Below are 23,541 nucleotides of genomic sequence, written 5' to 3' on the forward strand. Positions count from 1 at the left end.
ACACATTTAGATCACAAATTGGTTTATACATATATGATGTAATAAAAATACTTAGAAGTGTATTAAAAATACATTTTATTGCAAAAGTTACATTACTACATTTCAGTGAGTCATATATACAAAAATTCAATACATTATTGGAGTACAGGTAGGGTTAGTAATGAACAAAATAATGTAAATACTTCTCTATAATACAGATTGAATACTAAATTAAATGTTATAAAGTTATAATAAAACTAATAATTAAAGGATGGATGACCACACACTTCAAATTATCCAATACTTTGCAGTCTAAGGTAACATATTACGAAAATTTTATATTATATTGTATCAGTATAAATTAATTGGAAAGGTAATTTTGGCAACAAAGCATTACTATTGTCACTCACCTTTTAACATCACCTGATATTAGTTTAAGTACCTAGATTAATTAATTTAAAACTACAAGGTGACTCAGTGCTTGTCTAAATAGTTACATAATAAATGTGTGCTAAAGGTAAACCTACTAATAAATTGAATGGTGTGTGAAAGAAGCCTGATGATGTACTCCTGCTGGTGGGTCCATAGATGAGTGACAAGCATTAATATAGTCAGTCTGTCACAAAGATATGTGTATGTGACAAATTAATACAAGATCAATTAAGAAATTGCCATCCATGTATATGAAACAAGCATTGACCAGCACATCCTGATTAGTGATATAGCAGGTGATAATGAGCTGAGTGTGCGGCAACTATAACTAGTTAGCCGGCAACTGTAAGCCTAATCAAGACGTATCACAAGACAATTTGTGCAGTTACGGATGAAAATTATGTGATAAAAATACTAGCATAAAATACTTACAATAAAATGACATTACATTACACTACTTACTAATGCTTTTGGGGCAACCCACGAACAGAATAATTCTAATTGCATAGCAAAAATTTGTAATTTCGACGACGTCATGTGTTTGTATATATTTGTATCATAGCATTAACTTGTATCTTAACGTTGAAAAATCGCATTGTATTGTAGTATTCTGTGGGACCCCTAGGCTCAAAAGTGTAACACAATGATAGAATAATTATAGCATCATAGATTGTAATGGTCAGATTCTACTGCCTGGTATTTGCAAGTGTAATATGTATTAGTGCAATTACTGTAACAACCGTTCTTTGGTGAAAAGAATAAAATAAAATATTAAAAAGACAGTTATTCTTATTATAAAATAAATCATATTTAACAAAACAATAGTAGCAGTAATCAAATGTGTCGTTTCCTTTAACAAATTATATAAAGTAACTTTGTTCTAATAATTTTCTTATTTTTGGTAAAAGAAATTATATTAAGTACTTAAAAGTATAAACACCACTTTGTATTAAAAACTACTTGTGAAATACATAACATCTCTACCATTGACATTAAGGCTCTATGCAATGTGCAAGAGCAATACAAATGTACCCACACTTAAATACACGCAAGACTAGCATTTAAAATGCTAAATAATAGGGACTAAACCTGTATGTCCATATCGAAATATTTAGCAGCCGAATATAATTGATATCTATCTCGTAAAGGCTTTACAGATCATTGAAATCATTATTATTAGATTTAGCACTTCATTTAGATGGAATTTATCAATATCCCAATAACATTTAGTACACACAACATAAAGTACAAGAACAAGTAACTATGTGTGTAAGAATTAAAAGCTCAAACACACATAATTGTCAGTCTGATCAAAAATCATACTTAGAAACATTAAAATGTTCGGTCCCTTTTTATAATACTCAATGAAATTTTATTTATTTCTGCTTAAATTTTGTAAATTATAATTTTGTAAAAATGGTATTTCAATAACTATTCTATCAGTCTGACATTTTATGGAATGCATACTCGATTATGATTAGTATATTCTTAAATTTTGGCAGTTAGAAGTCGCAGTTAAATTGGCAAAAGTTTATGATCAAGAAATAATGTGTATATCTTTTGTTATAAAAATCGCATTAATGGTTTTTAAGTAAATAAGCTAAGTGTGTTCGTAATTGATATACATACATACATACATAATTATGCCTAGTAGTGTGACTCCACACGGACAAGCACTATCTTTTCATTCGTCCGAGTGACAAGCCAACATTTGTAAGTACAAAATACAAATATCTTGTACCTTGTCTTAGTACGCTTTAGTAGTTACAAAGTAACGTAGTATCTACTCGATGATTAAATAAAGTACAGACTATGGCATGTCACACAGGTAAGTATAAACGCGTAAAAGGCGACCTCGGCAGTATAGAAAAGCGGCACTTAAAAACCCTATCCTACTGGACTAATAAGATACACAGTCGGGTAGCATACTCCAAAAATCCTAACAATAAATACCTACAAGACCGTCGCGGTTGTAAAAACGAGCTGCCGATGAATATCTTACTTGACCATCGGGATTGCAACCATAAAGTCTAACCTCCTAATTCATAGAACGAACTATCACTAGAGGCTTCATCGTGATTCGTAATATTCGATTATAATTTTCTGTCAAAGAGTTCAACTATAATCAAGATGACGCTTGCAAGCCTCTTCTAAACAGACAGTTCGTTCTATGAATTTCGGGATTTAACTTCACTTTAGGGTAGCAAAGGCATCTTAAAACCTAAGATATTGCATTTGTGCGTACGACTAGTCGAGCAGCGCGGGCGCGCGGTGGTGCGAGGACAGCTGCGCGGCCAACTGGCGGTGCTGCAGCAGACAGTAGAGGATGCCGGCCTGCGCCATGGCGTCCACGGTGCCGGCCGCCAGCAGGTCCGTGCGCTGCTTGCTGCCCGCAGACGCTGACGGCCGCAGCAGCGTCGGCCCGAACACGGTAGCCAGGTTGTGGAGTGACATCTTGTTCTCGCTCTCGTGCTGGTTCACTCTGTAAGCGAATGACAATAAAATGTTATACAGCAGCACAATAATTAAAATTGGCTAATTAGTGTTACAGAGTCGGATATCGTCATCATCCGGAACTCGGGTATTGGATATTTATATCCTGTCAAAATCATGGAGTAATAGGTCCCCACCACTGCCATGGAATCAGTACACATCTCAAGATAGATCTTAAGTGATCCATATGGAAATACATATAATCAAAAATTTTTGTCTCCCAAGTTAAACAAACTTGGCTATCATAAGTGTAAAATGTGCAATAATGAATTTTACTAACTTGACGAAGTGGTTGAGCAGGAAGTCGATGCAGTTCTTGTTGAGGTCGGGCAGCTGCGAGTAGCACTTGAGCAGCGCGTGGCGCCGCGTGTGCGCCGGGCCCGACTCCGCCGACGCGCCGGCGCCCTGCACATATTATTATGTAAATACAGGCATAGATACTTTTGTAATTGTGTATAGTTGAGTGAATAATAAGCATAGCGATTACAAAACTGAGGGCTTATCACGGGCTAACGGGCAATTCGATACTATTTTAGATACTACACAAACATAATAATTTGGAAAAAGAACAGCGCCAACGTAGTCAATTTTGGAACTAACAAATTTGCCTTATATTTTGACAGTGACAGTTGACGATACGCAACGTAAACGGAGGTTCGAAAATCTTGTAATCGCTACACTGAAAACATTTACTTTATCAAACAGCTATTAATTCCTCGGCATAAGTATTAAGCAACTGCTCTGTTTGACACCTTAGAAACAGGACCTTATTGCAATAGTTACAAGTGTTACCTGCGTAGCGCCCCACGCGCGTATCAGTTCCGGGTAGAGTGCGTCCGTGAACAGCGCCTCGGGCAGCTCGCGCAGGTACAGCTTCAGCACGCCCGTCACCGAATGGATGTCCACCTCCTTCAGCCACTGCGCTGTTTGACACCTTAGAAACAGGACCTTATTGCTATAGTTACAAGTGTTACCTGCGTAGCGCCCCACGCCCGTATGAGTTCCGGGTAGAGAGCGTCAGTGAACAGCGCCTCGGGCAGCTCTCTCAAATATAACTTCAGCACGCCCGTCACCGAGTGGATGTCCACCTCCTTCAGCAGCTGCTCCGCTTCGTATGCGTCTGGGGAGAGGTTGGAGAATGTTAAGAGAATGTTGTTTGGATGTAATGTGTGATGATATGAATTTTCATGAACCTTCTTTCTTTCAAAGTAACACTTTGAAAAGGAGTGAGGTTAGTATACTCTGACTGTCTTGGACTAATGCTCGGAAGGCCCTGATTTCTATACCCCGCCGATCAAGATATTTGTTAGGTCTTGGTCGAGCCCGAAGGATGGTAACTCTACAATAGTTCCTCTATCGTCCACTAGATGTAAACAAAACACACAGTAAAAGACTACTCACTGGTCTCGAAGCTCTTCTTGAGGCGGTTGAGGTCGGAGGCGCTGCCGCTCACGCGGTACACGCCCACCTCCAGGATGCCGCGCCGCTCCACCTCGCGCACGCACGCGCTTATCACGAACGGGATGTTGCGCTTCTCGCGTCTGAAATAAATAGATTACAGAGGTAAAAAATAATAAAATGATAATTTTATTTGTGCCATCAACCGCACTCTAGAAGATAAAAACAGGATAATTAGGTAGGTACTACACAAGTCACTAGATGACATAACTATAATAAGAAACACACAGCCGAACATCGCATCAAATACGGCGGCAGTAGTTGAGTCGCAATGCCAAAGCGCCACCTCTAAGCTAGCTAACTTTATAGTTCATTATTCACTAGATGGCGGAACTATAGAAAGAAGCATGCACTCACTTGGCAACTTGGTGTATCTTGGCGCCGAACAGCGCGCCCGGCTTGGCCGCGGGCACCCGCCGCGCCGTCATCTTTGGCGGCAGTAGTTTGAGGCGCAATGCCAGAAAGCCACCTCTAAGCTAGCTTACTTTATAGTTCCTTTGTCAGTCACTAGATGCCGTAACTATATTATAAACCCTGCACTCACTTGGCCACATGGTGTATCTTAGCGCCGAACAGCGCGCCCGGCTTGGCCGCGGGCACCCGCCGCGCCGTCATCTCCGGCGGCAGTAGTTTGAGGCGGAGAGCGAGGGAACCACCTCCTAGAGCCACGGTGCGGGAGACTCCGCCCGACGCGCTCTCGGAGACCCAGTCGCGGGATAACTGAGTAGGGAAATAGTGCTAGTGAGTAGGAGTTAAATGAAGGATGGTATTAAATAAAGGCACGCCAGTTTAATAAGAAGGATGGTAGATTGGTGGTCGCAAACTAAAATATCTGTTGCAGCTACACGAAAATCTTTACAAACACTTAGCACACACGTTTATTTCATACATTTACTTACATTTGGCAAAAAATACTTAATTTTAATCGCTCTATCAGAAGCTCTTCCTATATTACATTTTATGATTGATAAAAACTATGACGCTTCTGATGGAAATATGTAGATATAAAATCCATCATGAATTAGACATACATAACCTAAATAAGGAAGTAAATATGTCGGTTCCATCAATACTCTTCACCTACCTTCAAAGTGCACTTCCCCCTCAGCACGGGCCTGGCCGCGTCTTCATACAACAACAACCTCAAGTTCTGCGAGCCCTCCAGGTCCAGAGTGAAGCTCTCGTTCCAGCGCGGCTGCGAGCTGCGGCAGACCAGCTTGGACTTCGCCTTGCGGAAGTAGTGGCCGTACGAGTCCACCTCTACTACTATGTAGTAGTCTGGAAACGGTGGGGAGGATGATTAGTGTGATTGTGGGTTGGGTGGTTTACTGTATGTTCCGCTAGGTTATTGTCAGATAAAAGATTCTTTATTAGGTTTTGTACTTTTAGGGCAGATTTCTCAATAGTCAAATACTTAACAGTTATTCGATGAATAGATAATTTGATGTTGTCACTACTGAAAGTTCACTGACACGCAATAACCGAGCGGAAGTATATAGGAACATATTATAGCGTGTCGGTGACAAACACTAGGGCTAGCCATACTACGGCTAGGGTTTTCCACGGTGATTTGAAAATATTAGTGGTGATAATGCAAGTATGCATGCAATGCGAGAAAGTTCGTGGTGCGTAGTAGACATGCATGATATTCAAGCATAGATGATCCTCTCTTACCTCGTCTGACTGAAATTTGCATAAAATGTTTAGAATTAATTGTGGTAAATGATCATGATGAATGGAATATGAATTGGTTAATCTAGTAAATCACGTTGGAACAGCTATTCCATGTTTTATTGCATTTTGTCTCGCTTGCAGATGTTGATAGGAATAACTATTTCAACATTGTGTAAGGTATATCAGAACAATGATATTATTATTATTAAAATTTGCCTTATTGTATACTGTATACTACATAACGAGTGTGATGCAACAGAGAGTACTCTTGTATACAACACACTAGGCCGCTATAATCTACTCTAGCGGAGATCTCAATGAGATTAACGGCCGACACAAAGCAAAATTCTCCAGGAGCACATTATAACCCATTCACCTTACACAAACACCACTCCACTCACCAGCAGAAGTATCCAGCGCGCCGGTCATGCCGCCGACGTGCAGCTGCAAGTCGCCCAGCAGCAGCGAGTCGTCGCGCCCGCTGCGCAGCAGGTACGAGCCCATGTCGGTTTGTAAGTAGCTGCGACATGCTGTGACCCAGGCTTGTAGTTCGAGCATCGAGATCGCGTTGGAGCCGGCGGGCGGCGCTGATGATGACTGTAAGTGGGGGTTAAATTTTTTGAGTTTTTACGGTAGAGAAAGTCGGCACTTAGACATAGCCGTACTTAGGTTCTCGGACGGATAATGTTCCATATGGTGATTCAGTACAAGAACCGCCAGACTCGAACGACTCTACGACAGACGATAAAACTACTCAATGACGCCCGCAACCACTACAATAGCGCCCGCTGCGCAGCAGGTACGAGCCCATGTCGGTTTGTAAGTAGCTGCGACAGGCTGTCACCCACGCCTGGAGTTCCAGCATGGAGATCGCGTTGGAGCCGGCGGGAGGCGCTGATGACGACTGTAAGTTAGGGTTAATTTTTTTTGAGTTTTTATTGTAGATATAGGTAGTTGGTAATAAGACAGAGCGATAAGTAGGTTCCTAGTAGGTGATTCAGCACAAAGCCTCGTAAGACTCTTAACGCTACGATAGACGATGTAACTACTCAATGAATAGCAATGACGGCCACTGCGCAGCAGGTACGAGCCCATGTCCGTCTGCAGGTAGCTGTGACAGGCTGTGACCCAGGCTTGGAGTTCGAGCATCGAGATGGCGTTGGAGCCGACAGGTGGCGCTGATGACGACTGCGGGTACGAGTTTTTATTTTTACATTTTGTTACGTGATTCATAAATTCCGCCACGTGCACGACAGACGATGACATCCGACGTCATCTTTCTTTCTCGTTTTCGGTTTCGTGAAGGGCGGATATTTTTCGTCAATTGTAGACAGCAGGGATGATGATGGTTGGTACACTATCATGAACGCACTCACCTGCAGCGCGTGTATGGAGTCGATCCACTGCGTGCGCTCATACTCGGAGCTGAGGAAGAACACGTGTTGCCGCTGCAGCGCGCCGGAGCCGCCGGGCGCGCGGGCCCCCACTCGGAACACCAGGTTGGGAGACGCGAGCACTAACTGCCCCTCTAGTTCGGCTAGCTTCTTGCGCTGCTTCTCGGCGTTGCCTCGACTGCCTAGGCGGATTTTCTGTGGGCAATATTATTGCGTTTTAGCAGGGACTTGTACATAATTTAGCTTATATGTTAAAAATAAACGTAAATATACGTAAAACGTATTTCAAAATATAACTAATGTGGTTAAGAGTGACTATATTATTATCTTACTATCGGCTATATTATTTTTGCTACACTTTGTATAGCCAGTGGCGCCATCTACATCAGCCTAACTCACCATCTATGTCAACGAATTTCGGAATACCTACTATATTTTATCCGCCTCCAATGGGACCTAAAAGTCTCTTCTACGAGTGAATTGCTCTGTACCTTATCATCCATAGCGGTGCGCGCTTTGGCGCAGATATAGAACCCTACCATTCATATCTAGTGGCGCCATCTACAATCAACCTCACTTACTATCTATATTCCAATTTCAAACAGCCTCGTGTACCTTATCGTCCATAGCGGCGCGCTCCTCGGCGCAGATCTGGTCGCGCACGGTGCAGGCCTGCGACTTGAGCGCCACGATGTTGGCGGGCGACGCCTCGCGCGCCTCCGCGCCCTCGTCCTCCGCCACCACCGCGTCGCCGAGGCTTATGAACCACTTGAGCTCGAATGTGAACTTCTCACGGCCTGATGCCTGTTAGAAAGTTAGAATATTAAGATTATTTAGATAACCTTAGATAAGAAAAAAAAGTATTCTGGCGTAAGTAGAACTAAATGTGCAAGTTTCGTAATGATAGGTTTCGTCACCTAAGTGGATTAGGATGAAATACGCACGAACCGCTGAAAAAAAACACAGTCGTCTTCTGTGAAACGGTGTTTCCTTAACGGTGCTACTAGTGCTCATTTTCATTACATCACATTTCACACATAACAAGCTAGTGTATAACTGGTTCAAAAGTCAAAAGTAGAACCTTACCTTATACTTAGCGCATGCGATGACGTCATTAAACAGGAACAAGTGCCTCAGTTTTCTGTGACCGTCAGATAGTTCTACTATGAAAGAGTTCTTCACAAGCCTTCTTTGAGCGCGGTCGGCATTCTGCTGAAATTAATACCATTTAGAACAGAACTTTACACAGTTATAGTATAGCTTGAAGAGCCAATAAAGTCACTGTAGGCGAGACCAATATAGAAGAAGCCCTATCCAAATAATTATGTAATTATAATATTTTCTTTATTCAGATAATATTTCTTCTCCTTAAATTCCAAAACCCTACTAAATTATTTAAAACAATTGGCAAACCTAATTTCCGAAAGTTACATACCGGGAACATGGACTTGGTCTGTATGATGTTGAACTCGTCGAGGAAGTGCTGAGTCATGTTGAGCGCGTCGGTCAGCATGGCGTGGTCGGGGTGGCTCGCCGGCGTGTACTTTATGAGATCCTGGTACCGAGGATACAATTAATTAATTATGTAACAAAAGTTACATAAAATGTAACAAAAGACATATCTGCAAAACGTCATCGTCATCGCTCATCGGCTTACTCGCATAGGTTGATTGCCATAAGATAACTAGCGGATGATATCTGCGATTGACGACGCACAACGACGATATGACTGACGTCATAATATGCCTACTGTTTGTATTGCTGAACCTTGTACTTCAATATTCCTATGTCTGAAATAAATTTACTCTCTTACTAGTAGGTACTACATCGGCTGCCCGCGACAGGCGATCTGCCGCGGGAGTGTGTCGCGCGACAGTAGTGGTACTCACGTGCAGCACGAGCGCGTTCTTCTGCACCCTGGCAACGGGCTTGTGCAGCAGGTCGTCCAGCGACATGGGCTGGCCGCGACACGCGATCTGCCGCGGGAGTGTGTCGCGCGACAGTAGTGGTACTCACGTGCAGCACGAGCGCGTTCTTCTGCACCCTGGCGACGGGCTTGTGCAGCAGGTCGTCCAGCGACATGGGCTGGCCGCGACACGCGACCTGCCGCGTGAGTGTGTCGCGCGACAGTAGTGGTACTCACATGCAGCACGAGCGCGTTCTTCTGCACCCTGGCGACGGGCTTGTGCAGCAGGTCGTCCAGCGACATGGGCTGGCCGCGACACGCGACCTGCCGCGTGAGTGTGTCGCGCGACAGCAGTGGTACTCACATGCAGCACGAGCGCGTTCTTCTGCACCCTGGCGACGGGCTTGTGCAGCAGGTCGTCCAGCGACATGGGCTGGCCGCGACACGCGATCTGCCGCGTGAGGTCGCTGAACCGCTGCGAGCTACCGCAGCGCCGCCGCACCGCGTCCGTCGCGCGCCCGTAGTTGTGCAGGAACGCACCGTATATGTTTATGTTTTCGGCCTGTGGTGGAAATGGATTATGAGAAATCTAGTTCGCATTTTCTCGAAAGTATAGTCACTAAATAATTAATTTATTGTAGCAATGACTTTGTTTTTTATATGTATTTTAAAGATATTGGTATTTTTTTCTTTAGGGCAGATATTTCAATGGTCAGATAAATGTTATCTGAGCACTAAAATTGTTGCTGTCACTGTCTAATACACACATTCAGACGCGACCGCATCAGAATTATTCCATAGCTAACTTTATCAGGCTATTGAAAAATCTGCCCTTTGTGGTTCAAAGAGTCAAATACTAGTAGAAGCTATTTGTTATTACCATTTTCTTAAAATGTACTCCAACGGACAACGGCTCTTCCCAACTGGCTACAGCGGACTTAAGTCCTTCTAAGAAGTTTTTATGAAGTTCGTGTAGTTCAGATATCTTGTAGAATATAGTGTTGAACTCCTCTTCGGTTATCACAGGCTGCGACGTAGAGAGCGTTGCTTTGATTGCATTCATGTACTGAAAGCAAAAAGTAATGTTTTTGTTACTCAGCTTCTGACTTACTCATGAAGGTATTTCTACTTCGAAAAGCGGCTTGTAAAGTTTTAAGAGTGTGCCTATTTCTCTATCTGTGGAAAAGTTTCTCCCAAATAGACAGGTCGACGTTTTTGTCTAAATAAATAATGACGTGTTGTCGAGTTTTCCTTCATACGCCAAACCATAATCTATTGAGCCATTCAGAAGTATTTATACATATAATTATCGGAGGATAAGTTATAAACTAAGTTCGATTCCTTCATCCTTAATTACCTTTTCCATGACGTAAAGGCATTCGACGTAAACCGTCTCGCTCTCTATAATACTGGTGACGATGCACCGCTGCATGGTGAGCCTCTCGGCCTCCGCATTGCTGTTGCTGGATTCCTGGAGGAAAAACAAAATTATCATTATTCTGAGGAAAACTTCGAGTTTCAACATCCGCTTCTATGGGATTTGCATCCGTTATCGGACTGTGGAACAATAACAAGTGAGTAAACCATAAACAAGTAATTGTTTCAGGTAATTTACACAAACTGAACCCTTTAATTGTAAACAGCGTTGGCTGGTCTTATGTGAGCACTGTGCTGCGTCTTAGCACTAGTTTTCGTTTAGCTACAGTCATGGCTTTACTCTTTTACTCCATTTTTGGATTTTTGATAATTTATCACAGTTATAGCTTTGAACTAGTGAGTAAGTAAAACGTGTATATTTACGAAAATTTTCAAAGAATATTACTGATATTTTTTTGGATAATAAATATATGTATTTTGTAGGTCCTGAAAACAATCCTCCTGCTAGTGCCATAATTTCGCCATTTTATGATGCCATCATCTTCAGTGATATTGCAGATCTCTTAAATGAGTTTGGTAATAACGAGGTATGCAAGTCAAAACATATCACGCTATACTTACATAAACTATTAATATAAAAACACTCAAGTATATTATATGTTTTTTTTATATATTTTCAGAACCCAGTTATAGAGGCTCTTGTAAATAGTGAGAGCGAAAGCGATGAAAATATTGAGGATTTACTGACCGAGTATCAACAACATTTGGATAGGGCACATCAACAACGCAAAACATACTTGGAGAAGAGTAAATCTAAGAACAAATTGCCTCTGTACCGTCATGAAACCTTCGTTAAAAAAATGCCCAGGCTTACTCCCAAGAAAGACAGTATTTATAATGCAAAAAACTTATACAACCCCACAGAAAAAAAGATATCGCTGAAATACTTTAACAGTCCCCTTGATATGATAATACCTCTAAATGGCATGAGACAGCAACCCAAATTGATTATGGAAAATAATGAATTTTCTGCATTTCAGAGTCTAATGTCCAACCCAAAAAGATTTAACTTACCTATCGTATTAGATACAGTAGATGGGATGATTCCACCTCATTGTATTTGTAAAACCAATACTCTTCCCTGCGATTGTGGTTGTAAGGAATGTTTGCTACCATTGAACTCAATGGCAAGGAATGACCAAGACTTGTACAACAGTAATAGTGAAAAAATTAATGTCAAGCCATGGATGCAATTTACCGACCAGTCCCAGGAAATCTCAAATATAAATTTTGAACATAACAATGAGAATCCACGGGGAAATGACAATACGCTCAATGTAAGGATTAAAGTTGAAATTCAAGTACCAAAGACACAAGAAGCTGCAGAGCATCACTGCAAAAACCACAATCATTCTAAAAGTAGTGATAAACATATGAGCTCAAAGGATACGACCTCAATCAATTCTTCAGGGCCGTTAATTAATTTTCCAATACCATTAGAAGTAATTGGATTTCAAAAAACATCTAAAGTTGATGGTTCCGGGCAGTCACATAAGTACTTAAACCACAAAAAGAAGAAACCAAAATTCAATACCAGCAACAAAAAACATAAGAAAAAGGTACCGACATACCGTAAACTTAAGTTGACAATGCATAAATCAAAACCTACATATCCTATTTTTGAAGAATATCAAAATCAAACGAAAAATAGTGTTATGGATAATACCAGTATTGAATTAAATAAAACCACCGAGGCATCTATGACATTACAGACAAATACGTCTAGCAATGCTGAACAGACCAATAAAAATCAGAATATTACAAGCAACTTGGGTGTACCCGATCTCTTTAACACTTCATTAACAGATGATAACATTGACATAAACATTAACGGCCTCAACGTCTCCGACGAGTTAAAACAAATTGAAAATACAATTGATATAGAAACAGAAGATCCAAAGATAAATTCTACGATTATAATAAGAACAGACCAGTACAACAATACAAGACTAAAGCGCGAGATAGGGGTAAATAAAGAAAATAGTACAAAAAAACATTTTGAGACAGACATGAAGCTGACAGACAAAAGTGCAAATGCTAATCCAGAGTTGTTGTATTGGCCCATAATCATCATGAATTCATCTCCATCCAAAAAGACAATTGAAGCAAAAAATATAACCTCTATTATATTAGATCGAGAACTAAAGAAAAATAAACTCAATATATCGCAGGAGATTATACGACAAAATCATACTGTCGCTTTAGAAAAAGCCATATTCGGTGAAGTGAACTGGGATGACATGGATACTGTAGCACCGGTATTTATATCTTTTGTCGGTAAATACCTGAATGGTGTGCTAACGTTTTGCTCGCAGACTAGTTGTCATTCTATTAAATGTGCGGACAAGAGGTGTTTTCACAGAACTTGCAAGCCCGAAGAGAGGACGAACCAACGGGAACATTGCGCTACGTCTGATGCACCTGGTATGTATTTATTACTTGTCTTATTGAGCCAACGGTAGTTAATATATCATTGAATATAGATAATTAATGAATTTACTAATAACGATTCTTTTATTTCTTTACAGAGAGCATAGCTTCTATGGAATCAATTATGGACCTACCTACAAAGGTAGTTTTTGACATTGTCGATATTTTACAAAACAAAATGGAAGGAAAATTGTATGGAAAAGGCACACTGTGCATAAACCCGAAGTGTATAAGTTTCGCAGCCGTGAAAAAGACATTTTTGAAAGCAAAATGTACAGTTAAAGAGTTAACACCATTGGGTCATTGTTTATTTTTAAAATCATAGATCTTTTGAGTTTGTGTAAAATTTAATAAAACTCTTACATCTAAAAACATTTTTTAATTTTCCCTGTCTGGTGGTCGACAACAGAGACGTGTGGAGAAAACACGGGGAGGCCTTTGCCCAGCAGTGGGACACTGATATGGCTACATAATTTTCCCTGCTTGACATGTTCTGACACAGAAATTGAAAATTTATTTAGGAGCCACCATATTTTATTTTCCTTATCATCACATCATCATCATAATCCTTCACGTCCTTCCAATGAGGGGTGGGCTTTTTAGCCCGTAGTCCACCACGCTGGCCTAGTATGGGTTGGTAAACCCTAACACAAGCAAGCCTGTGCTGTGAGAGTTGTCGGGTAAGGGTCTAGACAGACGGACTGCATTTCAACTGCAATCCAACTGCAAATTGCAGTTCAGATGCAGTTTGAATGCAGTTGACACGACTGCAATAGAACTGCAATTTGCAATTTGAACTGAACTGAAAATTAATTCTGCAATAGGATTGCAGTTGTAATGCAGTCCGTCTGTCTAGAGTCTAGACCCTAAGTGAACCCGACTGTCTGATGTTTTCAAGCTGCCTGAAGACCTCTGACTAAGCTTTACGACTGCTGCCTTAACAGCTAGTGGGACCCACGGCTTGACTTCGCGTCCGAGGCACGGAAGCGCTCAGACAACAACCACTCTAAATCGGTCACCCATCCAATAAGTGACCGTTTCACGTGACGTGTGTATTTCTTTACTTAATCGAATCGGGCCTATGGCATTCCTCCGGGTATATACAAGACCGGGTATATCCATCCAAGGGTATACCCTTAACATGTTTTTTTTAACAAAAAATATATCTGGATTAAGAATTTTGGAGTTCGGAACTTTTGTCAGTGTACTAATCGTTCCTCTGTTCAGTCATAAGGTTCACTTCTAATCTAGCATCATGTTTAGAAAACATAAATAAGTTTATAGCGCATATACCTACTAGCTGTGATAAGAAACTGCCGTTTGCACATAATGCCGCCTGAAAATACCCTAACTACCATGCATTATTGCGAAGTAAAGTATAATTTTTTCATCTTTATAACAGCTTTTGGCATATTAATTGTGTTAAAATATTCTGTAAGTACTTATAGAATTTGGTTTCCATTACTATTTTTCAGGGTATTCACTGAGTTGTCGTATAGGTACCATATATTTTATGTTTCAGGATGGTTATTATCTAAATCCTTGGAAAAAATTGAGATCGGATTTACGCATCTTGGACTTTGATTCAGAAGGAGATGTTTTAGGAAGAGAGGCAAATTTAAATACTATACTGGCTTATAAGAATGTTTATAAAAAAGAACTATCATACTTGGACCAGCGCGAAGCATACGCTCGGCTCTGGAGGAATATGACCAATTACATCAAGGAATCTTCGGAAGCCATGAGCCCACAAATTACAAGAAGACGTTTGGGAAACAAGACTATGAGCAATGCACTCATACATTGCATTGAAAGTAAATGCAGCTTTCTGCATTGTTTCGCTGGGAAACAGGTTTGTGTTTATTGCGAATATCCGAAAAGGGACAAAAGGGGCAATGAGACATTGTCGCTGGACCCCGCGTACGTGTTATATGGCGGCGACATCGAGCACTGTAGAAATGTGTCGACTAAACATTACTTGGGAAAAGTGACATCTCTATCACTTATTTAAAAGAAACATAATACAAAGGATGAAAATTCGAAAAATACCTATCATAATGACAAAATGTATAGACCAAACCATTGCATTCTCAGCCACGATACCATCACTTTGCCAAGTATTTCGGATAAGGCTACAAATAACAGTTATGAATCAGTTAAGTTAAACCTTAAAACATAATTAAAACCTTTTCTAGCCAAGTCATTTGTTATTCATTAAATAAACATTCCAGACTGCGTTATCTCTTGCCACAGATAGGGACACGGGTAGAGCCTCTATAAAAGCTCCTCAGGGACTATTCAAACATTTATTATCTCAAAAGAAGTTGTTCCGATCGCACCTGCCGAAATGGACGCCAAAATACTTGTGATCTTACTGTTCCTGTGCTCTACTAGCGGAGTTTTGTGTAAACCAACAGAAAGTGAGTATTTTATAATAATGATCTTTACATTTATTTAGTAAGTAAGCTTCTATAAAGTATCCTAAATATAAAGATTTTGTTTTACATCAGTACTTCACTTTTTCATATATATTTTTTGCCACTACGATAACATGTGTGCAGTTACAATTTGGACTGCAGCGTGCAATCTAAACCCGCGGGCCATTCTCTACACTCCTTTGGCATGTTTGTGACTAACAAGTGTGCACCCTTTCAGGCGTGGAAGGGCGCGGCGTGGGCTCCACCATCTGGGGCTGGCTGTCCTACCCGTTCACGGGCTGGGGCGCGCAGGAGGCGGACCCGCCCAGCAACTCCCCGCTGCTGGGCCTCGGCTCCACAACCTACGGACCCTACGACAACATCGAGATAGGGAAACGCAACATCACCGTCTGGTGCAACGACCACACTTGCACCACCATGAAGTGCGACTACAGCGGCTGTAAGAACGTCACGTGTAATGTCTACGAGACGGATTTGAATGGAGAATGCCGTGTGTATAATACTATCACTGAGGAGCCGGCCTCCGTCCCGGCGGTACCTCCCGTGGTGGAAGAAGTGCCAACGGCCGCGCTACCGATACCCGAAGAGAAAGTTCCCGAAGCCCCAGTCAACACTATCGTGGTAGCACCAGAGGATAATGTGGAAAAAGAAGAGCAACCACTGGAGTTGGAGAAGGTGCTGTCGTCTACTGTTCCGCACAATGTCGTGCAAGATAACAAGGAAGCTAAAGTATAAGGTCTATATCTGGATTTACTACAGCAAGTTAGGTTCATAAATTAACCTTTTTAAGTTAATCCTTTACTGAGCTTTTCTTTGTTATTGTTTCAGGTACGCCTACAGCTGATGTTCCCTCCACGCCAGAATCATATTTTTACGGCCTGGACAATCTAATAGCAAATTATCTTATAACAGTGCTCGAGCACTACGCAACTGTCCTCACGAACAGTGTAATTACAAGTGGCAACATCGATGCGTTCTGTGTGGACGGCGTCTGCTACTACACCACCTGCAGACACGAGAGGTGCTTGATACAATACTGCAAGTACCACATACTGAGAGGCGAAAGAAACTGCTCAACTAACAAACCTTCCGGAAACTTCCAATTCAACGTGGGGGAGAACATTCTGGACGTGTTGCCGCTAGAGTTGTTCAAATATAAGGGTCAAGAAACTCACAGTGACAACAACGAAGACAACGAAATAAGCATTGTCAACAATATAATGTTACACAAGTGAGAATGATAAGGCATTCGTACAAATATTTCACTATAGGCTTTTTAAGTTTTTATCCTCTATCTTCGCCTTATCTGAGGAACTTGGAGATAAGAATTTCCGCTCGACCATTGTTGTGAGATTAGTCATCAAAGCTTGTATACGTAACAAGATAAAGATCTCAGTTCAACTAATGAAAAGAAAAATAATACTGTTTATACATAGATTATAAAAATGCACTACATAAACGGCTCCTATAAATTCATTTTCATTTATTGTAAATAAGTTTGAACCATGTTAGAATAAATTATATGATTAAAATTTTTACCGTAATTTTTATACTTCAAATACTGATGAACTTTTATAAAAATATCACTGCTATCAAAGATAATAAATTCCCACAAATTGACTTTCTAAAAGTAGCGCGTCCACCTATCGGCACGCTGCGTGCGATACATACGAGTACGTACGATACCGATAGGTTGACGCTTTGGATACTTCAGGCATTTGCTAGTATTTTGCCGCTTGTCTGTAGGTTCACAGTCGATGAGTCCAAGTCCACGCGACACATACCTGAGTGTGCAGCTTCCTCAGGGCGGGCGGGGTGGCGCTGGCGTCGGTGTCGGAGGAGATGGTGCGCAGGAACAGCGGCGTGTCCGACGAGTCCGCCAGCTCGGAGCCCGCTTCGCTCGGCTCTGGACCTTCGGCCGCTTGTCTGTCAATTAATTAGACTGGAGTTACTTCTTGCCTTATTAGACATTCAGTACGTCAATTTACTATAAATTTATATTTTATTCGCCATTAGATATATTCCACATTTATTAATGCTAAGGTAAGGTCAGCTTCATAAGCAGCTATAAGCTTTTGTGCCTTGTCAAACTCAAAAATACTACTTGCTGTACTTTTCTACGGCCTCGCTAAAGTTAAGTACAGCGGCTTTTAACGCTTCTGCGCCACGTTTGGAGAGGGCATCCATGGAAGCGCTTACCATTTGGTGACTGCCAGTCAAGTAGACAAAGACAATCGATAAAACTTTTTGAAAATCCTCACGAAGGAAATGGAATACTCACTGTATAAAGTAATGTATGTTGACGTAGTTGGGGGCGATGGTGCAGGGGGGTGAGTCGGGCGCGCGGGGGGCGGTGGGAGCGCGGGAAGACAGCGGCAGCGTCGACGTGCCGCTCGACGCGTCATCGGCGCTTGAGCCTGTGCCTCCTGTTGAAGATTGTATTGGTGGTATAAACAAATATGGGTATTTAGATTCTCGAGGAGTATGAGGTCTATTATATATATAGGAGGTATTATATATTTCGTGTGTGTAAACTATAAAAATAGGTCAAATTTTAGCTAATTATTCATTCTTACTATCTGTAGTGTTTACACGGATATCCCTGATCAAAACACAGAACATGCCGTAAATAGTCAACGTGTCATGGACTTCCTCCAAGGTCGCATAAAATTTAATTTACAAACAATACACTAATAACAAACCCAATAAATTATATCCGTTCAAAGAAACAACTCACCAGCTTGAATATACACGTATTCGCCATCATTAATATCCGCCGGCACTTGATCGTAGTAGGGCTCGTCTTCAACTATAGGCGTGGAGGCGGGAATACTCTCCAAGGAGGCCGGAGCGGACTTGTCGACCTCGTTGGACACTGGCAGGTCGGGCGTGGTGGAGGTCACTTCCTCGTCTATGGAGCGAGGAGTTGCGGCGCCGCCCGACCTCTTTCGTTCTGATGACAGCGAGTTGATCGACTCGTAGCTTTTTACCTGTAAATTTGAATTTGGAATAGTAGTTATAGTGGCCAGGTGGCGACTATGCTTATAAAATAGTTGTAAATTTAAATTTGGAATACCTAGTAGTTGTGGCTAGGTAGCGGCTATGCTTATAAGATAGTGCCGCATAATATTGTTATGTAAGTACAGTTTGCGTAAACTATGAATTATTATGTTTTCTGGCATACATAGTTGTGCTTATAGCAAAATCTATCGTGAAAAAAACTTATTATTTTTGTTATTGTTCTATAAAACCTGTTCTAAGGGTAACGATCGTAATCGCGTGCGTTTCGTACTCAGCGAACCGTATTGCCGTTAATGAGTATCGCACAAATCTACGTATTGTGCTACTTTCATAATGATGTTATTATTCACGTCACGGTAAAGACATAGGCTTACATATTCCTTATTAATAACAAGTTCAGGTTAAGATTGTAACTGGACAAAGAAATTATACATTTAGATAAGATCATGAATTCACAACACAGCATCCATTACGAGTATCACTAACATTTACATGATCTTATTAGAATCATAACAGTTTACGTTCACAGGCTGTCTGGCCAACCTATTATCAATTCCATGAGCTTAAGAACATGTGTAGGCATGCAGAACATCCAACGCCATAACTGTACATAGTAAATGCCAAAATAGCTGTACTTATGTATTCTAAGTGCGTGCGTTGCGGACTGCGGGTCTCATGTATTATTAACCCTAACCGATACAGGACGTCATAAGATTGACGTGTGAATCTGAATGTCTGTTACTATGTATTTCTAAAACATCTGAACTGAACCGATAAGAATGATTTTTTTCTTGCACAATTTATTAAAGCAACTTTCAAGGTGCACTGAAATAAATTGCGTTTTGGCGATGACTCTTATGTAGGCAGCCGCCTTTGTATACTATATGAAGGTACCTTCTTGTACCTATGTTTATATGGCAAAGTTAATATTTTAGATATATTTTCTATATTTCTGTTACATCCGGCGCAGATCGTCTAACAATAAATATATTCATGCAATATTAATACTATGGTGGGTGCTCTGTCATCCACTGAGTACGACCCTGTGTCTCTTGCTGGTTAGCTGCACACCTTTACAAAATTATCAAACTAACATAGGTAATTTTTCTTCAAGACAATATATTTTAAGTAGTTTTTTGCTCACAATTTATGTAATTCGGCACCCTTGGAACAATTAAATGGGAGGTAACTGAAAATCAGCGGTTTGCTCCTGGAGTAAACATCCACGCTGAGTTACTTCACCCTTTTGGTCCGCTTCAACACACAACCTGCTAAGTACAAACCTGTCTTTATCATAGCTAGTATTTAGTTATAAGTACAAATGTGTATATCTGTCATTGTGATTTGTTGTGTATGTAAGAAAGTGGATCAAATAAACGCTTTATCTATCTATCTATCTATCTATCGATCTATAAGTATTACCTCAATCCTAAAAACAATTTCTACCAGTCAACCTAGAGAAACTCCAGCTCTAAACTTAAATTAAGAGCTACAAACCCTAGACCAGCACTAGACCACCGACACTCTAAAAAGAAGAAAGCAACACAGGCTTACCCTCTCGCTAATAGACGGCGTGGAGGCGCGGCTGCCGATGGACTCGCGCGACTCGGCTCGCATGCGGCGCCCGAGGGACGACGGCGGGCTGTCTTCAGCCACGTCCGACTCGGGCAGCGACGCGCCACGCTTGCTGAACACTTTTGGTGGCGGTCTGTAGAGGATAGATGATGAGATGTAAGAGACCAAATAGAGGAAAGGATGATAGGTATTTGACTTTGTATTAATGCATTAACAAAGGAAAACATTAAAATCACTCATGAAATCTGACACACTGACTAAATCTTCACAGCTATAACAGAAAATCCTGTTCACTAAAACTCCTCATGAATATTAAAGTACATTTATATCGTATTTTTTTCTCTATTAACAGTTAATCTCATACCGTTTACTGATGAAGGGGCAAGTAGTGGGATAAATGTAGTTTATTAATAATTCTAAATACGCACAAAAACTACAACTTTTTAGCTACACAGACGCAGCGACCGTAGCGGTATTACGTGCGCAAACCGTAACAAGAATGAATGCATGAATAATTTAGACATTTTTTAAGCATAAATATCACATCAACTTCCGAACCAGTTCGAAGGAAGTAAAATTAACCTTGTTTAGTTATCATTATTTGAAAATATGTAACACAATAATGCCTACTTTATTCACGGTTACGTAACTTGTTGCTCAATATGTCTGTAGAGACATCCTACACTTTTATGAGATCAATAGATACAGTGCAATGCTTACTTTGGTGGCACTTTCTTCTTGGCCGCTGTAGTGGAGTCCACTGGGCTGGACTCGGGGCTCTGAGGAGACTCCTCGGCTTTCTTTGCTGCATTCTCTGCAGCTTTCAGTCCATTCACTTCTATGACAGTTACAAAGTCTCCTGCTTGAGATGCTGGACGGTTTTTGCATTGTGCTAGATTATTTTGTTCGATGCCTGAAAATGTATAAGTAATTAATAATTTAAGTATACTTTTAATATGCCTACTTACTCAAAATTATATTCAATTAAATACCTATTCATAAATTATAAGCCTGTATGTTTTATAATTCGATCCTCTTATTAATGCCAAAATATGTGAAAGGGTAAAAAAAACTTATATTATACCCTTTATTATTTTTTTCATAAAGCTTACCATTTGTTTCTTTATCAGTTGCAGTTCTTGATACCACTTCACTGTTGCATCTCCTCCGGGCTGCAGCCTCAGTGAGGCACGATGATATCTCATTGATGCATTGGTTCACGGAGCTCCTCTCTCCGATACGAACTGGTTTAGCCCGCAAATGCACCTCTTCACAATCTGCTAATTCATTACCTGACTCCTCACTCTTGCTTAAATCTCCAATGCTATCACTGTTTTTCTTTGTCAATGAATTCGTATTGGAACCCTAAAAATAAAAATTATGCATTATAAGTTTGTTTAAAATTTTATTAACACATTTATTGCACTTGTATTCTTATGAACAACAATGTACATACATAAACATATCCATAAAAATTAGATAGCCACAACAAAGCCTAATTATATGCTTAGTCCTAGTCATTCGTAGCATATGAAATCAAACAAAATCCAGACAGGAACAAAGGAATAAAAATCATTATATCTTGATCTGAAGGCTGGATTCAATAATGTAAGGTGTAATAAAATTAAGAATAATTCCAATGATGATGGTGCCTCATAACTCACAAAGCATACATTTATGTATAAGGGGCCATCAAAAGTTAAATAATAGGAGTGATCAAATCAAGGCCAACTCCTAGCAGGAAAGTGATCATTGTTTTTATATTCCCAACAATTACAAACATCTATTTCTCAGTATTACTCACTTATAACATGTGAGTCACATTATTCAAATGATCAGGCATTTATAAACTACAGTCTGGAATTGGCAATGGAAATAGTGGTCAATAACAGTAGTTGTGAATTATGAATAGTTTATGTAAGGGTTCATTGAAGCATGAAGTTAACTGTTTGGTCCATGTAACATTTGAAGTAATACATTGTAGATATACCTACTCACATACTACATTCATGTACAATGTACATTAATACACATTATTTCACAAACAATTTCAGTTAATTGTAGGGGTGTGGTATGACATCTACAATAGCATCAACAATTAGCAAATTACAATAATTGATCTGAACACACATACACTTTTTTTACATTTTGGTAGCTAATTGGACCAAATCTAACCAATTAAAAGAGTGTTTTCACAAATTCCCAATAGCATGTTTACTTTGAAGTAACATTATGCTATTCATTATGTTTCATTTAGAGTCATGCAATAATTATCAGGTGATATAACATGTTTTGAGATAAATTACTAAATGTATCAAATGGATCTAACATACAAATAGCTACTCTTTCAAAACAAAAACGCTGAAGTAATTTTCATTAAATTTGGTAAGTAGGTTGCTGATACCCTGGATTATCATATAAATTACTTTATTCCCAGAAAACCTATGGGAAAACTTTGAGGGCAAAATAAAGCTTAGAGGGAAAGCTATTTTGTGTAGGTTACTTATCCAGAACGTATTGGCGTGTCTAACAATGATTGCACTAGGATTGAGAAGATCAATAATTTTATTATACTTCCATTTTAGTTATTAAGTTAGCATTTTAGTTATCAATCACTAAAATAAAAAAAAACACAATTCATAATCACTATGACTGTAGTACACAGCACTATTTTATTTATCTATTGATCAGGCTTAATTTGAGCAAGGTATAAAGGTAAATGAGCAGGGTCACCATTTCATGCATAAATGATTCAAAAGTAGTGTTTTTCCTGTGATGATTCAAACAATAAAATTCATGAAATAAAAGTTGTTACCTACGCGGTGTTATTAGGCGCGTTGTTTTGATATTAAACACATATTTTAGATGAAGATAAGAGTAGTTAGTCACCTGTTTGCTATCGGAGTCCTTATCTTCAGGCTCGTTCACGTCAGCTGTGAGCGGCGCCGCGGGCTCCCTGCCCTGCGAGGCTGCCTTGTGCTTCTCTACATCGGACAGCAGAGTCTCCAAGTACTCCACGTAGAACTCCTCCTTCTCCAATTCCTCTCGCAGGATAGCCACTTTCTGTTTGTGTTTAGCCAAATTAGCTCTGACATCTTCCTCCCAAGCGGCTGGCAGTGCACTCTCTGGAAACCGTTGAACCCACACACGCTGAAAATCCCCGAAGACACTCATCTCTCACAAAACGATTTCATGTCAATTTTATGTTACACTAGTCATCAAAAACTATTCTAAACTAATTTTACGTAAAAATATCACAACAAATTGTCATTGCCAAAGATCCTTCATTACAAATCTGCCTTGT

The 23,541-nt window shown here is 40.3% G+C and overlaps 2 protein-coding genes across 7 annotated transcripts; one reads left to right on the top strand and one right to left on the bottom strand.

Moving 5' to 3' along the window:
- Positions 1–58: 58 nt before the first annotated feature.
- On the bottom strand, positions 59–23,540 carry LOC105387522 (active breakpoint cluster region-related protein). 6 transcript variants are annotated; one of them, XR_007266557.1, is made up of 22 exons: positions 23,127–23,540; positions 21,350–21,602; positions 20,958–21,150; positions 20,217–20,370; positions 18,379–18,631; positions 17,923–18,067; positions 17,426–17,567; positions 10,694–10,807; positions 10,217–10,402; positions 9,701–9,898; positions 8,866–8,985; positions 8,517–8,642; positions 8,046–8,234; positions 7,413–7,625; positions 6,438–6,633; positions 5,447–5,640; positions 4,907–5,082; positions 4,306–4,445; positions 3,879–4,024; positions 3,185–3,309; positions 774–2,893; positions 59–718 (listed from the first exon to the last, which is right to left on the bottom strand). XR_007266557.1 is itself a non-coding variant. In XM_048622677.1 (22 exons), the coding sequence occupies exons 1-22, from the start codon at positions 23,409–23,411 to the stop codon at positions 2,659–2,661; spliced, it is 3,780 nt and encodes a 1,259-aa protein (XP_048478634.1). In that variant the 5' UTR covers positions 23,412–23,540; the 3' UTR covers positions 59–2,658. The 6 variants fall into 6 exon arrangements, 5 of the variants coding, with proteins under 5 accessions (XP_048478634.1, XP_048478631.1, XP_048478632.1 ...); XM_048622677.1 differs by adding an exon at positions 9,574–9,600 and having other exon boundaries at positions 59–2,893; positions 8,517–8,639; positions 9,728–9,898; XM_048622674.1 differs by adding an exon at positions 9,574–9,600 and having other exon boundaries at positions 59–2,893; positions 9,728–9,898.
- On the top strand, positions 15,490–17,179 carry LOC105387504. Its single transcript, XM_011558238.3, has 3 exons — positions 15,490–15,623; positions 15,859–16,377; positions 16,470–17,179. Exons 1-2 carry the CDS (start codon positions 15,551–15,553, stop codon positions 16,374–16,376), a joined length of 591 nt encoding a protein of 196 aa, XP_011556540.3. The 5' UTR covers positions 15,490–15,550; the 3' UTR covers position 16,377; positions 16,470–17,179.
- Position 23,541: the final 1 nt, after the last annotated feature.

Source organism: Plutella xylostella, chromosome 8 (assembly GCF_932276165.1).
Source record: "Plutella xylostella chromosome 8, ilPluXylo3.1, whole genome shotgun sequence".
NCBI lineage: Eukaryota > Metazoa > Arthropoda > Insecta > Lepidoptera > Plutellidae > Plutella > Plutella xylostella.